A 21554-nucleotide genomic window follows, 5' to 3' on the forward strand; every position below is an offset into this window, starting at 1 on the left:
AATATGGGTGGATCTAGAATTGTGGGTACAATTTTGCATCTCCAAGATAAGCCTTCTTTTGTTTTTCAGAAACTTTAATGAAACAATTTAGAATAATAACAACGTTATCCATAGAGTGTGTGTGCGTGCGTACGTGTGTGTTTAGGCTCTAGTATTGATTTCCAAGGGCAGTTTTTACATTTTTAAGTGCTTTATTAATAACAAAAGAGAATATGATTGGTTTTAATTCAGTGCAGTAACTCCACACGCACATTAATATATGTAATGCCACTAATATATTTGCAGATGTGTTTAACATTTCACTGTGAACACGACTAGATTTATTTTAAAGGGACAGTTCACCCAAAAAAATGAACACTTACTCACTGTTTACTTATTTTGAAGTGATTATCAGCCTTTAACACTTAAGAAGATATTTTGAAGAATGTTGGAAACGGGTAACCATTGACGTCTAGTACTTTTTTTCCTACTATGGGAGTCATTGGTTACCAATTTTCATCATTATGCATTACTCCAGTTTGGTATTTAATACAGACAGTAAACAGTGTAGTGTAAATAGTTTGTTCTTTTCTAATAAATAATAGGTAACACTTTATTTTAAGGCAAATTATATATATTTTTTATTATAATTTCCCAATTAGTCCAAATTTTAAATGGACAATTTTCATATATTTTTAACATTATTAGCAGCCAGATGTTATGAATAAATCTAAATTAAAATAATAAACCATTAACTTTGACTTTTGCGCAAAAAATGAAATCAAAAGCTCTGCATCATGAGTGTTTGATGCAATAATAATCTGTGTTTTAATTGAACAGTAAGGGCTGTATAAAGGAGACCAGATCACATCAGACTGACCTTACATTAACATGAGTGAAAGATCTGCATTTATTTGTGCCTTACATGAGGGTCCTGCGGTCAGAAGTAAAGGGCGATGGACATCCTCTCTTCAAAGGCAGGAGCAGAAGAGCGGATTCACGCACAGGTTCATTCATTTTCAGTTGCTAATAATCATCACTGTATGTTAGAAATCACAGCTGAACACAGAGATGTGAAAATTAGAGACAGGAGGATTATTTAAGGGTCACGCTTTACAATGACGGTCCATGTTAATGAATTTTTTAGCATGATATTAGCATATTTAAATTTTTGCTAATGCATTATTAAAATACAAAATTGTGCTTGTTAATACACTGTGAGTTAAGAATTAGCAATTAATGACTGTATATTTATTAATGTTAAAGATGAATAAAGATTGTAATAAATGTGTTGTTTACTGTTTGTTTATGCTAGTAAATGCACAATTGATGGAATCTCATTGTAAAGTGTGACCATCAAGTCTTTTATGATCACTAATGGAGGAACAATATGATGAAGATGCCAACGGACCCAGCCAGGACTCGAACCAGAGACCTTCTTGCTGTGAGGCCACAGTGCTGACCACTGAGACACCGTGTTTTCCTTTTTACAATGTAATAATCATATTTCTTTATATAGCACCTTTCCAGGGCTCAAGTACACTTAACAATAAACAAAAATACAGAACAGGCAGACAATAGCAAGCAATATTTATATATTATCATTATTATTATTATTACAATTTGTTTTCACGTGTCATGGTGAGTAGCACGATCACCTCACAGCAAGAAGGTTGCTGGTTCGAGACCTGGCTAGGTCAGTTGGAATTTCTGTGTGGTGCTAAATTGGCCGTAGTGTACAGTACATGCATGAATGCAAGAGTGTATGGGTGTTTCCCAGTAATGGGTTGCAGCTGGAATGGCATCCACTGTGTAAAACATATGCTGGATAAGATGGCGGTTCATTCCACTGTGGTGACCCACGATTAATAAAGGGACTAAGCTGAAAAGAATATTAATGAATGAATGACAATTAGTTTTCAAATTAAAATCCTATTCTTTTTTTTTTTCCAAATTTCATTGGTACAATTTAATAACCAAATATTAACATTTAGTATTTTGCTTCTCAAAAGGAAACATTTCATCATTAATCACATTTTTAAAGTAGATATTTGAGGAGCTGTGGAAATAATGCGAATAAAGTATGGTGTCAAATGTGTTGCTTTATTATTTGAATAAACTGATAAATGATTGAAGAAATGTTGTGTTTTATTATTATAAACGTGTTTTAATGCACTCTGTTATCTTTAGATTGTATTTTCTTTTTACTGCATCAACTCACAGATCCAGTACAATGTTAAAGAAGCAGTCGATTCATGTTTACATGCATTGTGTGCGACTGAGAAAGACTTGTGTGAACTCCGCCTTTTACAGTAGCCACGCCTCTGACATCAGTAGCCCCGCCCAGATGCAGCACACAGGTTTGTATCACAACTATTAATCATTGTTTAATAAGAGCACTGTAATAAGATGACTGAATCTGTGAGCCTGTGATGCATCTGCTTTATATTAAGTGGTCCTAATATGTAAACAATGTACTTACTGTATAAATGCATGATTTTATATAGTGCTTATGCTTTATTCAGTACATGCATGTCATTAATTCATCATTCATTTCTGTCAATACATTGTTGACTCATTTCTTTACACTATAACCCATCATTAAAGCTACCCATACCACCAAACCTGACCCTAACTTCACCCTTGGAGTGCTCCATGTAACACATTATGAACAGAAAGTACATCATATTTATTTTTTAATGTAGTTAAGGCCACTTAATATAGAGTAGGAGCAATATAATTTCTATTAATGACAGTAATGTCCAACATGCCTTGTTTTAATGTGTGTTATTTTTGATAGAACATTTGATCTCTTCAAATCTCAGGCAGTAAACACAAACAGGAGTCATGAGTGAGTATCTGACTTTATTCTCCTTCATAACATCATCAGTGAAGTTTCTACTGCAATAAATACAGGGGAAAACGAATATGAAAGGCCACGGTGGACAGTTCCAGTTTTATTTATTATAAAACATACAGCATTCATATCTCACTGCTTTAACTCAATAAAATGAAATGATAATAGTAGCTTCAACTCAAATCATGAATCATATTCAAACTAGATTTAAATAAAACTACAAAAAGCACTTTTGTTCTGTTATTCTGTTCATTTTCCCTGCAGCCGGTGGTCATTTATAAGCGTTGGCTTTGTGTTTGGGCAGGAAACTGAAGTTTTTAGGCACCGGCCCCAACAACATCTCACTGCAGATGGAGAAAAGAAGCGAATATAATGTTAGTGTCGAATGCTGGATTCTGATTGGCTGATGGTCACTCACAGGTGTTTGGTTAGTCAAATAAAGGCACAGCTAAAGTAGTTCTGGCAGATTTAGAGTGCATTAGAGCTCCATATCACTCCGCTGAATGATTAGAGATATTTCACAGCTACAACAGCCAGAAATCACAGAACACAACAGAAGGAGGAGATGTGTAAGAAACTAGTGCTAGAGCTGCACAACTGTTTCAGCATCAATACAGCACTGTGCATTCACAATAGTCACATCGCAGGATCTGCAATGTTGAATCTGTATTATTATTACTGACCAAAATTTGAAGACACTCATGATTTGTTTATGATGATGGGTTTTGGTAACTATGAAATTACCAAAACAGTTATTATTTATGAGTGTTTCAGTCAATTTTTAACTTTAAGGAAAGTTGATTGCGTTTATGTATATATGTGATGAGACTACATGCTGTTATTTTACATTAGATTATTAAATTTGTGTATGTAAATTTTGCTAGACTTCCAGATAATCCTATAGCACTGTGTATTTTATTTGTACAGTATTGTTGCTCTACTGTATTACTGAATATTGGTTTGTTATATTTTATGTAGATGCACTCCCTTACAAAATCAGCCATCAGTATCGAAAATCATTCATTCTTTCCAAATAGTTCATCTGGTGAAATTATATTCAATATCGCAAAATATATCGTCAAAACATTAAATATCACAATGTAAGTATCATCATGCAGCCCTAACGCCCTTTTCACACGGGGCTACAGCGTCAACGCTTGACTGAGGGCGTGTCTGAAGTTGGGGCTGAAGTGATCGCCATAGCTGCGTCAGCCAATGAAATCCAGTCAGCAATAGGCCACTGTCTGAGCTGGTGTATTTGCATACAGCGGTTTGATTGGCTGACGCTTCCGTTGGTGCTTGAAAAGTTGAGCTAGTCCCAACTTCTGCAGCAAGCAACACTTCTGAAGCGCTGCCGACGGATCCACAATGCAATTCAGCAACGCCTGACGTCACCCATTTAAAGTGAATGGGAAGCATTGACGCTGACACCCCGTGTGAAGGGGGCGTAAGTCTTACACACAGGAGCAGTCTGAGATTTGCCAAAAACCTGACAAATAAACTCCGATGCAACATAGTAGAGCAGTGATCACCTGCGGGATGGGGGATTATTACTAAATAAGGCATTGTTTTGTAGTAATTCATCTTCAGATTTTCCCTACAGCATTGTTTTCCACTGTAATGAAGTAATTGTCTGATGTATCTACTCTACTGTTTTGCAAAAGCACGCCTGATCGGACTTTTAGAATGAATAGGCTGGATATACTCCACTCTGCTGACACACAACTGTGTTTAAACCCCTTATTAATGTCATGTTTGCATAAAGGTTGCCCTTTAATAAGCCTGTGTAGTCACCTGATCTGGATCCAGTCGTCCACATGTTGGCTGGCCATCAGAGTCTCCAGGTAATCTCGACCCATGTAGAACGGCGGCCGCTCATTGATCCTCTGCGGGACTCGCTCTAGCAGACCCACAGGAATATACCTGCATATACACAAGCACCAGAACACTGAATAACAGGCAACACGGCGTTCAGGAAAACAAGACACGACTCGCTTATCTCTGTAGGAACTCGGATTTGAGTTGTATTTATTCTGCATGTTCAAGATTATTCGTCCTCCTGTAAAATGTTTATTATTTTTAAATAGTGCAGTGAAAGTTAATTGTAATTAATTGCATCCAAAATAAAAGTTTGTTTTGACATAATATACATACATAAATGCCGGAATATATTTGAGAAAATGTTTATGTATGTTTAGATATAAAAATAAATATAGGATACTAATTATATATACACATTTAAATACCTCTGTAACCAAATAGTTTTGTTTACATGTGTGTGTGTGTGTGTGTGTGTGTGTGTGTGTGTGTGTGTGTGTGTGTGTGTGTATGACATATACATAATAAATATATATAACACACACACACACACACACACACACACACACAAGTGAAAACAAACTTTTATTTTGTAAGTGATTAAGTGTAATTAATCTTTTCCCAGCACTATTTTTAAGCAATGTTTACATTTTTCACAGTTTTTCCTATTATATTTTTCTTCTAGAGAAACTCTCATTTCTTTTAGTGGCGCTGAAATGTTCAAAATATTAAACCTTTTTTTGCTTTTATCGCTGTGGTCAATATTATTAGCCCCCTTCAGCAATATTAGTGTTGGATTGTCTCCAGAACAAACCACTGTTACACAATGACTTGCCTAATTACCCTAACTTTACCCTAATTACCCTAGTGAAGCCTTTACATGTCACTGTAAGCTGAACACTAGTGTCTTGAAGAATATCTAGACTAATATTATGTGCTGTCATCATGACAAAGATAAGAGAAGTAAATGTCCGTGTGTTCTGACCTGCACAGGAAGGAGAGCCACTCCAGCAGGAAGTTGCGTGTTTTCTCCACACCCTGAGTGTCGGAGCCCCAGTGCTCCAGGCCGAAGTGTGTGAAATCCCGCAGGATGTCCAGACGCTCGGTGGAGGAGATATCCCAGTGCCGAGTCTCCTTGATCTCAGTGAAGAGCCACGGTTTGATCAGCGCTCCTCTGCGAAGACGCAGGTAAAACACGGCAGATTAAGAAAAATACAGAGCTTAAAATATGACAAAACAAGCTGGATTTTAATGATTGACAATCGTACATTTAATTAAACTGAATACTAAACGCAGTAAAAAATAGTGTATTGAACATCTGAAACATCTGAAATGTAAACGGCACCAATGATGCATCTGCTGACTGACAGATATACATTACTGAGCAACGGTTATTTAATCATTCACACTAAGGACACTCAGAGTTGTATAGCATTACTTTGCTACAGCAATCAACATGTAAAACGTATTTTTTAAAATATTTTTGTTTGTTTTTTGGAGGCTAAATTAAAATACCACCGAACTGCCCATGCTAATTTAGAGTTTGAGGCCTACTTTACTAATATTGTCAAAAAATATAGTCAATATTCCTCAAACTGACAGCTGTAATACACAGATGATGAGCTGACCTGGCCACCATGATCCCCGACACTCCCGTTTCTCTGGCCTTCATGGCATCTTCATATGACAGAATATCACCGTTACCTGTAGAACACACACACACACACACACACACACACACACACACACACACACACACACACACACACACACACACACACACACACACACACACACACACACACACACACACACACACACACACACACACACACACAGAGCGAGTCAAGCTAAAGTTCAATGTGTTTATCTTCAGTCTCTCTCTCTGTGTGTGTGTGTGTTTACCGAACAGCGGCACTGGAGCGGCGAGCTGCGCACACGTGTCGATATAATCCCAGTCTGCCAGTTTGGTGTATCGCTGCTCGCGTGAGCGTCCGTGCAGCTGCAGAGAAAAACACCACCGTTATACTTGCACATTTTAAAATGAGTTATTTAATTACTATTTCTACATTTGCTGTAAATTTGAGTTTAGTTTAAGCTCATTTAATTTATTTTAGTTTAGTTTTTAATTCATGAACATTTATATTTCGCTTTTATTTGTTTAGTTTTAGTAGCTGTAATTTCTGTTTAGATTTAGTTGGTTTTATTAATTAGTTTTAGTATTTTGTGAACAAATTTCTGTTCAGTTTTAGTTATTAGAGTTGATCAGAGTGAACAGAACACGCTTGTAACAGCTTGTGCAAAACTCTGAGTGATGAAAATAAGTTTGAACAAACCCGAAATACAAAAAATGAAAGTAGAAATGATCAATAATTAGAACAAATTTCTTCATATTAAAGATCATTACCTGGTTTACTTTTTTTAGCATATGAAGAAAACGCATGTATTGGTAAAAGTGCACCTACAAGTCAGATTTTACACTCCAGAATAGGCTTATTACTTCCAAAATGTATTATTTTTATAATTAATATTTTTGTTATCGTTATATTTTGTTAATTATCTGTAATTTTGTGCTGCTCTTGGTACCGTGATGAGTGAAACGCCCCACTTCTTCATCTCGGGGATCAGCTTGTGTGCGATGTTGCTGTTCTGCTGGACTCCTGTGCGGATCTTCACTGTTAGAGGAACGTCCAGCACCTGCAGAACAGCACAACACTTACAGCTGAACATCATCATTCTCATCATTAATCCCGAGGGCAGACTCAGCAAATATTAACTCTCATAATGCAGTAATTTGGTAGAATCTGTTGTCGTATTTCAGGTCCGTTTGGACCTGATAAATTGTAAAATTAATTTATTTTTAATTTATAGTTTAATTTATTTTAATTGATTCCTGAATACTGAAACATTTCATCATATATTTGATGTAGTGACTTTTTCATACAAGCTTTCTCATCAGTATAATAATAATATATGTTATATATCATTTATATAAAATATTTAAAATAAAAATATATTAAAAATGCATACAATTTTATATCAATTTCCCAATACTGATGAAAAATTTGATTTGAATAAATCACTGCATTGATAACCACATTGGACTTAATGAAAATAAAATAATTTATACAGCTGCATTTGTTATGAGGGGCTGCAACAAACATGTGATTTCATTTATATTTTCACTTCACTTATAATTTCTTGATCATTTTCACAGATAGCTTCCTCTCTGAGAGTATTTTCATAGATCTGGTTGCATCATGTGAACGATCACTGATGTTCAGTAATGCAGTTCAGTGCTGAGAGTCACATGTTACACTAATAATAAGATGAAACAGAGTCTGTAAACACAGTAATCCGTGATGATGAAGACTCTGTTCACTTACTGAATTCATCCCTCTCACAATCTGCTCAAACTTGCTGGTTCTGGTCATGAGTCCACATCCACCACCCTGCAAAAACAAACAAACAAACAAACAAACAAACACACAAACACACACACACACACACACACACAAGGGGTCATATGTGTAAATAATAATAATGTGTGTTCTTTAATACAGATTATAAATCCTCGCAGCCTTTATCTTGAAGATTACCTTCTTGTAAACGAGATCGATGGGGCAGCCGGAGTTTATATCCACAAAATCCACATCGATGTTCTGGTTGAGCAGCTCAGCACATCTGGTCATAGTGTCTGGAAAACATCCTTCCAGCTGCAAAAACACATTCACATCACCACAAACACTCATTTACAACGAACACTTCTGTACAGCTTTATTCTGATAACACACACTAAACTTCACACTTTTATTTACTTTTTTTAATGGATTTTTTTAAGATTTATTTTTTGGGCTTTTTGCCTTTATTAGATAGGACAGAAATCAGACCGTAGGCGAAGTGGGAGAGAGAGGAGGGGGGTGGGTTTGGGAAATGTCCAAGAACACAGCTTCTTCAAACTAGTCAACAGCACACTGATGATCATATAACAACACACTGCCACTTTACATCTAGATGTTAAATTTGAAGAGTTATCGGTTATCAATATTGGCCAAAATTTCCATATGAATGCGTCCAGGCATAGATTTAAAGAGTTTCTGTTATCGATATCGGCCAAAATTTCCATATCGGTGCAGCCGGATGTAAATTTGAAGATTTATCGGTTATCAATATCAGCCAAAATTCCCATTTAGTGCATCCAGATATAAATTTACAGAGTTATCGGTTATCAATATCGGCTAATATTTCCATATCGGAGCATCCAGACTTCAATTATTAGTTATCAATATCGGCCAAAGGGTATCAATATCGTGCATCCGGATGTAAATTTAAAGAGTTATTGGTAATCGATATCAGGCCAAATTTCAGTATCCATGCATTCTGGACATAAATTTTAAGTTATCGGTTATCGATATCAGTCAAAGATTGTAGCATTAAAAACATTGATATTAGCGTGTGGTAGTTGTACCTGAACACCAAACAGGTCCTCTGAGGCATGTCTCTTCAGAAGAGCCCATTCAGACGCCTGACCCTGCAGCAGATTAGTGCACATGGCCATCTCTCCACACGTGATGTCAGCTCCGAACCGCTTACACACACGCCGGAACGGCAGATTTCCACACTGCAGCACAACACACACACACCGTGAGCTGCCAAAACACACTTCATCAAAACACACTGACGTCCCGATTAATATTAGAGGCAGGAGTTTACCGTAGTAAGAGGAGCCAGATACAGCTTGTCTCTGAAATCCACCTGAGATGAGGGAGGCAAATAAAAATTCAGATGCAAACCGGTATATAAAGATCTATCGACATTGATTAAAAAATATAGAAAAAGTCACATTGCATATACAGTATGTCTCATATTAACTATCATGCTGAACTGCTCGGTTACATGCAAATTCTGTGTGATTTCACATCTAGACAGCAGCGTGTTATTCAGACACACCTGTTTCTTTTCACAGGGTCTCAGTTTGATGATGTCGGCATCAGTAATGGGCCCAATGGTCTTTATAGGAGGAACCTGCAATTCACAACACATTTACATGATCAGCAAACTCAATCCAGAGCCTTTCTGAAGCAAAACCGCTGTATGTGTCATGCACTGAATAATCGACATCGGGCGAAATATCCATATCAGTACATCCAGACTTTTGAAGGCTTATTGTTATCAATTTCGGCCAAAATGCCCATATCGGTACATCCAGAATGAAATTTAAAGAGTCGTCGGTTATCGATATCAGCCAAATTTGTCATACTGGTGCATCCAGATATAAATTTAAAGATTTATCGGTAATCAATATCAGCCAAAATGTCCATATCAGTGCATCCACACTTGAATTTGAAGAGGTATTGATTTATCGGTTATCAGTATCAGCCAAAATTTCCATATCTGTGCATCCAGACTTAATTGGTTATAAATATCGGCTCAAATTTCCATATCACAGCATCCAGTCTTCAATTTAAAAGGTTATCAGTTATCAATATCAGCCCAAATGTCCATATCGGTGCATCCAGACTTAAATTGAAAGCATTATCGGTTATCAATATCAGCCCAAATGTTCATATCAGTGCATCCGGACTTCAATGAAAAGCCTTATCGATTATCAATATTGGCCCGAATCCCCATATCGGTACATTCAGACTTAAATTGAAAGTGTTATCGGTTATCAATACTGGCTCAAATGTCCATATCGATACATTCAGACTTAAATTGAAAGTGTTATTGATTATCAATATTGGCCCGAATATCCATATTGGTACATTCAGACTTAAATTGAACATGTTATCGGTTATCAATACTGGCTCAAATGTCCATATCGGTACATTCAGACTTAAATTGAAAGTGTTATTGATTATCAATATTGGCCCAAATGTCCATATCGGTACATTTATCACTTAAATTGAAAGTGTTATCGATTATCAATATTGGCCCGAATGTCCATATTGGTACATTCAGACTTAAATTGAAAGTGTTATCGGTTATCAATACTGGCTCAAATGTCCATATCGGTACATCCAGACTTAAATTGAAAGAGTTATCAGTTATTATTACTAATAATTTTTAACTAAATTAATGAACAATAGTGCATTATTCTGCTTATACTACAGTCCCCACAGCTAAAGCCACTGTTAATATGTTCAGATGTTTCAGACAAGTGAACTGAGGTTTAGTGAGTGATGCATATTTCACCTGTGTCTCTTGTCCATTGGCAGAATCAGAACCGTTTTTGCTTGGATCTTCTGCACTTTGTCTCTGATCTTCAGTATTTTTGCTCTGAATGTTGGCGTTTTCTCTTTGGTTATTAGTTTGTGTCTGATCTTCAGTATTTTTGCTCTGCTCATCAGTTTGTTCTCTCTGTTCTTCATGTTTTTCTCTCTGATCTTCATGTTTTTCTCTCTGCTCTCTGCTGTTGTGTTCAGGTCTGGGTGCGCGGCCGATGCTCTTCAGAAATGCGTCTGCTCCGGGGAATCTCTGCTGTTTTTTGCGCAGGCGTTTCTGCAGCTCCTTGTCCAGCAGGTTGGTGGTGTTTTCTCGGCCGGCAGAGGCTCTGTACAGCTCCGTGTTCACCATGTTCTTCAGATCGGCGCTGGTGTGTGCTTTAGCGTAGCGGCAGGTCAGGCCATACGGACACTTCCCTAAGGTGTTGAAAAGGTGACACTGATCACCCAGATCCGCAGCTTTCGTGGACAGATACTCGCTCACATCGTGCAGAAAGCGACACTTCTCACCATACGGACACACAGAGTCTCGCTCCTGGAGGACACACACATACAGGAAAACCATGAAGCCAGATTAGCTGGTTAGCAAGTCAAGTTTCAGATTAGTTTGCACCAATCCAGGGTTTTAGGTAACAATTATGTTGCTCGGCTTAAATCATTCTTTGTCTGGCAGGCCGGTTATATTCTGGTTATGTTCTGGAAATATTCAGCTTGACTTTAGGCCATGTTCAGGTTATATTCAGGTTATGCTCTAGTTATATTCAGGCTATGTTCAGGTTATATTACGGTCATATTCTTGTTATATTGATCTTATGTTCAGGTTATATTCAGGTTATGCTCTAGTTATATTCAGGCTATGTTCAGGTTATATTATGGTCATATTCTGGTTATATTCAGGTTATGTTTTGGTTACATTCAGCTTTTATTCTAGTTATATTTAGCTTATGTTCAGGTTATATTCTGGTTATATTCAGGCCATGTTCAGGTTATAATCTGGTTAGGCTCTGGTTATATTCAGGTTATGTTCTGGTTATATTCAGACTAGGTTCAGGTTATGTTCTGGTTATATTCAGCTTATGTTCTGGTTATGTTCAGGTTATATACAGCTTATGTTCTGGTTTTGTTCAGGTTATATTCAGGTTATGTTCTGGTTATATTCAGCTTATGTTTTGGTTATATTCAGGCTATATTCAGGTTATAATCTGGTTAGGTTCTGATTATGTTTTGGTTATATTCAGCTTTTTTTCTAGTTATATTCAGGTTATGTTCAGGTTATATTCTAGTTATATTCAGGTTATGTTCAGGTTATATTCTGGTTATATTCAGGCTATGTTCAGGTTAGATTCTGGTTATATTCAGCTTATGTTTTGGTTATGTTCAGGTTATATTCAGTGTTTGGATTATTCAGGTTATCTTCAGGTTACATTCAGGGTTATCTCAGGTCACTCAGAACTCCCTAGCAACTGGATATCAACCACATATGACAAGTATCTCTTTAACTCTACAAACAGTTTCAAATATCAAACTTTCAGAACGACTTCAAACTTTCAGGCTCGACTTTCTCAAGCCAACATCAAGGTGCATCTCAAACTTTACCATCCAGTTTTACACTGTTAGCTCCTGCAGTAACCAACAGGAGTTTACTGCAAAACCTTTCCAAAACAATGAATAAGAATAAGAACGTTTGTAAGAGCTGATGCAGAAGAGTGTGTTGCAGACCTGAATGATGGAGGTGCAGAGGCGTTTATCCTCATAGGTGTGTGGTTTAACATGCGGTCTGCTCTTATTCTGTCCTCTCATCTTCATCTTCTTCTTCTCCTGTTCTGCTGTTTCTCCATCATTCTCCAGCCGGATCTTCTTCTTCTCTGGTTCTCCTCCATCTGGATCTTCTTCATTCTTCTGACTCGAGCGGCCCGACGACAGGAACTCATGAAACTTCTCTTTACTGGTGAGAAACCTACAAAACACAGATGATGTGTGTGTTAAACTGCAGATGATGAATAACAGCATGATTAGAATGTAATATATAATATAATGTAATATATCGGTACTGTGATTTAATGGCGGCGGCGCCTCTTTCAGCGTCCAGCGCTGCAGAGTCCATCATCATAACAAAATCCTGACCCAGAAACCTGGACAAAAATCATATAGTCATATTTAATATAAATAATATGAAAGTAATTGGACATACTGTCTCATCAACATATTCATAATATCAGCACTTTAAAGAGGTGTTCACAAAACTGTGAATAATAAAAAATGAGTATTAAATAAAAATAAATACATTTAAAATATTTGATTATCATAAACTTAAAATTAAAATAAATAAATAAATAAATGACCAAAACGTGATTAACATTAGATTAAAACTAATAAACATTACATAAGAATATAATAAACTAATTAATAAATAACAAAAATCGCCTAACAGTGCAATACTATAGTTAATGGGCAATTCTAAAAGACAAGATATATTAACAAGTAACACGTCTATATTTATATTTCTACCAAAATAATTTGTTTTTCACAAAAGAAATATGAATATATACAGATTATTTTTATGCAACGATGAAATATGGACGACGAAACCTGCAAAAACAATAAATATGTAAAAAAATTAATAAATCCACAAATTCCCTGCATAAATAAAACAATAAATAAATAAATATGCATATATATATATATATATATATATATATATATATATAAAACCACTAATTCCTGCATAAGTAAATAAAATTTTCCTAACATCCTGGCAATTTATTTATTTATTAATCTGCTATCACTTTTAATTATTTATATATTTATTTCTGCAGGAATTTGTGTATTTATTTATTTGCGTGTTTATTTATGGTTTTGTTTATGCAGAAATTTTATGGATTTATTTACTTATTTATTTAATTGCGTAATTGTTTATTTATAGTTTTATTAACGCAGGAATTTGTAGATTTATTCATTTATTTATTTGCGTATTTGTTGTTTTATTTACGCAAGAATTTGTAGTTATATTTATTAATTAATTCATTTATTTGTGTATTTATTTATTTATTGTTTTTGCAGTTTCGTCCTCCATAATGAAGATGATCGTATGCATTTATAAAACTCAAAACCCCGTCATAAAAGTATCTGTGAGGCTCAGAGGAGGAACAGATATTGAGAAATAATGAAGTGCGAAACAGCGATTCTTCAAACTAACTGCACAGAACCACAGGATTAAAGGGTTAAAAGTGCGTGACAGTCGAAAAGAACGATGAAATATCGCCCTCACAACCGCTCTAACATCACTTCATGTTCATATCTGATCACAATTATTGATCATCATCGCTCACCTGCAAATAAGTCCTGTATCTGCACATGTAAACCACAGCGGAGCAACTGGAGGAAGAGTCCGGGCGGAAACAAGAACTTGCGCAGGACAGTTCCGCGCATGCGTCATATAAAACCGAGTATTTGATTTATTCTGTATTATTGACGACTGTGTACTATTAAGGATATATCTCTTCATAACTTCATAAAAATATGCTAATATTTGCAGCACAAAAGGTGCCTTATTTTTATTTTTTCGAAACACATGTATTTGATTAAAAAAGCTGCAATCTAAATTTGTAAAAAAAATTATAATTAAAATATTTGTCTATATGTGTGTGTGTGTATAGAAACAAGCTAATATGCATGTATAATAAGCATTATTACTTCAGTTTTCAGTACTTATGAACTTTCAGAAATCACTGAGGATTTGATGATCAAGAAATATCATGAATATAAAAATATAGAAATGTTTATTTATGATAATGCATGTTTAAAATAGGACATTGATATACACTGTGATGCTAAGCAAACAAAAACTACTAGTATTTAGCATTTACTCCAACTTAAATGCCGTAAAATGAACTCAAGAACCCAAGAAAAGTTTAAAAATATAAAGATTTAATGGATTTAAACAAGTTATTTACATGTTTTCAAGTGTATCTCATTTACAACTGCTTATATTAATCATAAAAATACAAGTACATCCATCATTTGACCAAACAGGCTAAATCTGATCCAAGCTAATCACTTTAGACACAATTTTGTGTTGATTGAACACACATAGGGATTATTTAAAGGGACAGTGCACCCCAAAAAAACATTTACTCATCCTTTGTTTAAAGACTTACATTTTTAAACCCTTTACTTGTTCCAAAACTGACTTTATATACTGTTGGACACATAGTAGGATAGATTAAAGAACATCAAAAACATGTAACCGTTGACTTCCATAGCATTTATTTTTCCTACCATGAAAGTCAATGGTTACAGGTTTTCATCATTCTTCAAAATATCTTATTTCAACAGAAGAAGAAATGAATAAAGGTTTAAAACAATTTGAGGAAGAGTAAATACTTCTCATTTTTAGATGCACAGTCCCTTTGAGAGTTTAAAGAATGTCAAAAATCGGTAACCATTGACTTCCACGGTATTGGTTTTACCTACAATAGAAGTCAATGGTTACAGGTTTTCCTTTACAAGTTTTAAACCTTTCTTAAAAAACCTTTAACTTTGAACCTTTTTTAAACCTTTTGCTTATTTTATTACAACACATATGATGATATTTTAAAGAATGTCAAAAACCAGTAACCATTGACTTCCATAGGATTACCTTTACCTGGTTACAGGTTAGATGTGCTACATATTTATGTGTACTGTCCCTTTAAGAACAGAAGTGACCATAATGGAGCTCCATACAGACACTTTTATGCACATTTTGTCCATGTGTTCTGTCTTTATAATTCATTCTCCAGTCCCCTCAAAAGAATCTAGTGTTACTATTTAATTATTTTACACATTTATTAATCCTTTTTTTTAAGTTTTAAACCTTTTGTAAATATTTTACTTGTCCCAAAACTGCCTTTTCATCTGTTGAACACATAAGAAGATATTTTGAAGAATGTCAAAAACCGGTAACCATTGACTTCCATAGTATTAGTTTTTCCTACTATGAAAATCAATGGTTACAGGTTTTCAGCAGTCCTTAAAATACCTAAAATATTTAACAACATAATTATATTTTGTGTTCAACAGATAAAACAGCATGAGTGAACGAGGAAAATTAATTTTGTAGATGTACTGTCCCTTTAAGAGCAGAAGTGACCACAATGGATCTCCACACAGACACTTTATAAGCACATTTAATCCTCATCCTCCATCTTTACAGCTCATTCTCCAGTCTCCTGATCTTCTCCTGGAAGCGTTTGTTGCTCATATCCAGCACTGCGATGCCTTGTTTCTGGAAGTCGTATTCCAGCGCTCGGAGCTGCTCCAGCCTCCGCCTGATGTTCTCCACACTGAAGTCCAGCACTTTGGGTTTGAGGATGAGCTGCTGGATGTTGATCCCAGCGTCCAGAAAGCAGTCCAGCTTGGTGTTCAGCAGCTGCGCAGACATGAAGAGCACCAGTGAGAACTTGAGGATCATCTTCCTCAGATCTTCCTCTCCGCAGCCCAGAGATCGCAGTTTCAGGCGCAGGTTCTGGAAGTTTTTCTTCAGGCTCTCGTGGGACAGGTCCAGGATCAGTGCGCCGTGGCTCTGGAGGAAAACCTGCGCCTCAGAGTCACTCAGCTTCATCTCGCTCAGCAGGAAATCCACATTGGCTCTGATGCGGTTGGTGCTGCGGATGAAGATGTAGAGGTTTTTGGAGATGATGATCCTGGCGAACTCTTTCTCGTTGTCTCCGCCAAGGCTAGCGCACACGCTCTGCAGGAGCTCCACCATGTTTCTGTTGAGCGCCACGCTGTTGGAGAAGGTGCGTGGAGCTGTGGTCAGCAACCGGTGGAGGTCTTTAGGAGTAATACCTGCAGGAGACATGCAGATATTCAATTATTCGATATATGGTGATGATGAGCACGCAGAATATTATTATATATTTGCATTTATTCAATAGATCACGATAACGAGCATGCATAATATTGTTATAACATATGCTGACATATGCTGATATTCAATAATGCAATATATGGTGATAATGAGCATGCACAATATTAATATTAGACGTGCTGATATTCATGCATATATTTAATTATGCAATAATTCACAACAATGAGCATGCACAATACTGAAATGAGATAATTGCATACATTAAATAATTCAATATATCATGATGATGAGCATGCCCAATATTGATATTAAACAAATGCATATATATATAATTTATTATATGGTGATGTACAAAATATTATTATGAGATTTATCCATATATTCAATAATTCAATATATTGTGATAATGAACATGCACAATATTGTTAATAGACATATGTATAACATCAATAATTCAATAAATGGTGTCAAGGAACATAATATCAATATTGTGCATGCTCATTATCACTAGATACTGAATTATTGATCATTGCATATGACTAATATTAATATTGTGCATGCTCATTATCACTAGATACTGAATTATTGATCATTGCATATGACTAATATTAATATTGTGCATGCTCATTATCACTAGATACTGAATTATTAATCGTTGCATATGACTAATATTAATATTGTGCATGCTCATTATCACTAGATATTGAATTATTAATCATTGCATATGTCTAATATTAATATTGTGCATGCTCATTATCACTAGATACTGAATTATTAATCGTTGCATATGTCTAATATTAATATTGTGCATGCTCATTATCACTAGATACTGAATTATTAATCATTGCATATGACTAATATTAATATTGTGCATGCTAATTATCACTAGATACTGAATTATTAATCATTGCATATGACTAATATTAATATTGTGCATGCTAATTATCACTAGATACTGAATTATTAATCATTGCATATGTCTAATATTAATATTGTGCATGCTCATTATCACTAGATACTGCATTATTAATCATTGCATATGCGTAATATTAATATTGTGCATGCTCATTATCACCAGATATTGAATTATTAATCATTGCATATGTCTAATATTAATATTGTACATGCTAATTATCACTAGATACTGAATTATTAATAATTGCATATGTCTAATATTAATATTGTGCATGCTCATTATCACCAGATGCTGAATTATTAATCATTGCATATGTCTAATATTAATATTGTGCATGCTCATTATCACTAGATATTGAATTATTAATCATTGCATATGTCTAATATTAATATTGTGCATGCTCATTATCACCAGATGCTGAATTATTAATCATTGCATATGTCTAATATTAATATTGTGCATGCTCATTATCACCAGATACTGAATTATTAATCATTGCATATGTCTAATATTAATATTGTGCATGCTCATTATCACTAGATACTGAATTATTAATCATTAAATAGGTCTAATATTAATATTGTGCATGCTCATTATCACCAGATGCTGAATTATTAATCATTGCATATGTCTAATATTAATATTGTGCATGCTCATTATCACTAGATACTGAATTATTAATCATTAAATAGGTCTAATATTAATATTGTGCATGCTCATTATCACTAGATACTGAATTATTAATCATTGCATATGTCTAATATTAATATTGTGCATGCTCATTATCACCAGATACTGAATTATTAATCATTGCATATGTCTAATATTAATATTGTGCATGCTCATTATCACCAGATACTGAATTATTAATCATTGCATATGTGTAATATTAATATTGTGCATAGTCATTATCACTAGATACTGAATTATTAATCATTGCATATGTCTAATATTAATATTGTGCATGCTCATTATCACCAGATACTGAATTATTAATCATTGCATATGTGTAATATTAATATTGTGCATAGTCATTATCACTAGATACTGAATTATTAATCATTGCATATGTCTAATATTAATATTGTGCATGCTCATTATCACCAGATATTGAATTATTAATCATTGCAAACTCTGACAGCCTGACCTAGAGACTTGAGAAAAGTGATGTTCTCCTCCAGGTTCTTGTTGTCGCTGGAGCGGAAGAACGACTCTGGGGATCTGGAGAGGATCTCCACCATCTCGCCGTCGCTCTGGAAGATGCTCCTCCAGAGGCTCCAGCGCTCCTGTAGGTGTTTGCTGGAGCGAGTGATGCATCGTGGGAAGCGTGAGATGATGCTGGCGACGGCGGCCGCGTCTGCACCTTTGCTCTGCAGGAAGCGGGCGAGTCCCTGCTCATTGGTCAGCGCTCGCTTCAGGACGCCCGGGTGCCGTCTGCGGGCCGAGCTCAGGTCCACACCCAAGCTGGACAGGCTTTCCAGAAGACACTTGTTCTCCGCTGCTGGATCCACATTCTGGGGACTGGAGCTGCAGAGGCGAGACGCTACAGGAAGCTGAACACATCTTCTGACGGAGAACAGGAAGTAGAACATCTGCCTCCGTGCCATCTGATGACCAGAGGAAATACTGATTAATTCATTCTTTCATTCATTCATTTTCATTCAGCTTAGTCTCTTATTTATCAAGGGTCACCACAGCGGAATGAACCGCCAACTATTCCAGCTTATGATTATGTAGCGGATGCTTTGAGCTGCTGAAGATAATGTCAGCATAGACTAAGAGGATTATAGATGTGGAGTTTTAGGAGGTGAACACCTTAAATAAATAACTAATTAGATTGATTGAGACAGTTCTGTAGGGGACTGAATCATGAATTAAACACAATAAACAAATGACAAGCCTAGATGAATATAATAGATGGATTCATGTAAGTCACAGAGTATTTATGTACAGAATTAAATGATGAAATCTAAAATAATTCTGTTGTTTCACTGCGTAAAATGAATCTTACAAAGATAAAAAGGGCAAAATCTACTTTGTGAAAACTTTAAACATTAATATGTCAACAACAGCTCGGTGGTGTCACACTGTGGCCTACTGTTAGATCAGGGGTGCCCAAACTCGGTCCTGGGGGCCGGTGTCCTGCATATCTTAGTTCCAACCCCAATCAAACACACCTGAACAAGCTGAACAAACTCTTTCTAGGCGTACTAAAAACCTCCAGGCAGGTGTGTTGAAGGAAGTTGGAGCTAAACTGTGCAGGACAGCGGCCCTCCAGACCGAGTTTGGACACCCCTGTGTTAGATGGTTGTTGTTATTTATTTGCTTGTCATATTCTTATGTGATGTTTATTAATCTAATGTCAGTCAAGTTTTATTTATTTATTTAAATTTTTTATTTTATTTTAACATTTAAATGTTATTTATTTTACTCGTTTGTCGTTCATGAATTTGCCTATTTTATTTATATTAATATTTATTTTGAGTAATGTTTATTTTAGTCTTAATAATTAATATTTATTATAATATAAAATGAGGTGGCTCAGTGGTTACAGCAAGAACGTCACTGGTTCAAGTCCTAGCTGGGTCAGTGTGTGTTTCTGTGTGGAGTTTGCATGTTCTCCTCCTGTTGGTGTGGGTTTCCTCTGGGTGCTCCGGTTTCCCCCACAGTCCAAACACATGCGCTATAGGGGAACTGATCAACTACACTGGCCATAGTGTGTGTGTGTGTGTGTGAATGAGTGTTTTCTAGTACTGGGCTGCAGCTGGAAGGTAAAACAAACTGTAAAACATGCTGGAATAGTTGGCGGTTCATTCTGCTGTGGCGACCCCTAATGAATAATGATTGAATTTGTAACTTTATGGTATATTTATTTCAACAACACTTCATTTACATGTAAACAAACCGTTTTAAAAAGCCACATTTTATAAACAGTTGTCTAAGTGTGATTAATCAACTCACAAAGTATGAAATGCGTTAATTAATCACGTGTTTTCTCCTGATTCTCCTCAATGCGCGCACTGATTTTGATCATTATAAATACCTAATAATGGTAAAAGCAACTTAATATCGACCAGCAGCAATACATTTGTCATCGAACATCTATACAATGAATTAGACGCTCCATATATGTATAAACAATAACAATAATCCTTCTGTGTGCACAAATAAAGCCGTTAATAAAGCGCTTTGGAGAGATCGTAAGACTGTAAACAGAAAGTGGATGTTTATCTGCTGTTATATGGCAGAATAAAACTCTCCACGCGGATCTACAGCTGTAAACATAGAGGTTTCTAATTTTAGCATGATGCCTCCTGAGTACTGCTCGCTGTTTGCGTGTTTATTTCAAGAAACTGTAGTAAAGAACACATTATTCTGACCTACCAGATCCAGACACGCGTGCGCGCTTCCCTGAGTGTAGAGTCACAGCGCCTCCTGCAGACCTGGAGAAACAGCGACACTGCACTCCACACGGCGGCGCTGCAGGAACACTTATACCGCCAGATCTATCTATCTATCTATCTATCTATCTATCTATCTATCTATCTATCTATCTATCTATCTATCTATCTATCTATCTATCTGTCTGTCTGTCTGTCTGTCTGTCTGTCTGTCTGTCTGTCTGTCTGTCTGTCTGTCTGTCTGTCTGTCTGTCTCTGTCCATCCATCCATCCAGCTATATATGAGTGTTCTCCTTGTGATGGCAGATGTGTGTGTGATTGTGTGTGCAACACTTGAGATGTCCACTCCAGCACCGCTCTCCATATGTGTCTGATGATCCCGTCTCATGCATAATTCACTCGCACACACACACACACACACACACATACACACACACACACACACACACACACACACACACACACACACACACACACACACACACACACACACACACACACACACACA

The 21554-nt window shown here is 35.9% G+C and overlaps 2 protein-coding genes and 1 long non-coding RNA gene across 7 annotated transcripts; 1 reads left to right on the top strand and 2 right to left on the bottom strand.

The window, feature by feature from the left end:
• Positions 1 to 819: 819 nt before the first annotated feature.
• Positions 820 to 2995, top strand: LOC137488453 (uncharacterized). 2 transcript variants are annotated; one of them, XR_015516346.2, is made up of 3 exons: positions 820 to 986; positions 2203 to 2339; positions 2780 to 2995. It is a non-coding gene; the product is annotated as an uncharacterized LOC137488453 (long non-coding RNA). The 2 variants fall into 2 exon arrangements; XR_015516345.2 differs by lacking the exon at positions 820 to 986 and having other exon boundaries at positions 1751 to 2339.
• On the bottom strand, positions 2825 to 14263 carry dus3l (dihydrouridine synthase 3-like (S. cerevisiae)). The gene is given in 15 exon segments (NM_200674.2): positions 2825 to 3180; positions 4631 to 4759; positions 5640 to 5828; positions 6283 to 6358; positions 6560 to 6656; positions 7241 to 7351; positions 8041 to 8106; positions 8254 to 8370; positions 9123 to 9275; positions 9368 to 9409; positions 9605 to 9679; positions 10850 to 11413; positions 12598 to 12835; positions 12930 to 13010; positions 14208 to 14263. Coding segments are annotated over 14 exon segments (1983 nt in total). The 5' UTR covers positions 12983 to 13010; positions 14208 to 14263; the 3' UTR covers positions 2825 to 3107.
• Positions 14264 to 14788: 525 nt separating this feature from the next.
• On the bottom strand, positions 14789 to 21111 carry mterf1 (mitochondrial transcription termination factor 1). 4 transcript variants are annotated; one of them, XR_015516292.2, is made up of 4 exons: positions 21030 to 21111; positions 18793 to 19252; positions 15504 to 16707; positions 14789 to 15326 (listed from the first exon to the last, which is right to left on the bottom strand). XR_015516292.2 is itself a non-coding variant. In XM_087295204.2 (3 exons), the coding sequence occupies exons 2-3, from the start codon at positions 19250 to 19252 to the stop codon at positions 16067 to 16069; spliced, it is 1101 nt and encodes a 366-aa protein (XP_087151330.2). In that variant the 5' UTR covers positions 21030 to 21111; the 3' UTR covers positions 14789 to 16066. The 4 variants fall into 4 exon arrangements, 2 of the variants coding, with proteins under 2 accessions (XP_087151330.2, XP_087151331.2); XR_015516293.2 differs by having other exon boundaries at positions 20607 to 21111; XM_087295204.2 differs by having other exon boundaries at positions 14789 to 16707.
• Positions 21112 to 21554: the final 443 nt, after the last annotated feature.

Source organism: Danio rerio, chromosome 19, assembly GCF_052040795.2.
Source record: "Danio rerio strain M-AB ecotype USA chromosome 19, GRCz13ab, whole genome shotgun sequence".
Classification (NCBI taxonomy): Eukaryota; Metazoa; Chordata; class Actinopteri; order Cypriniformes; family Danionidae; genus Danio; species Danio rerio.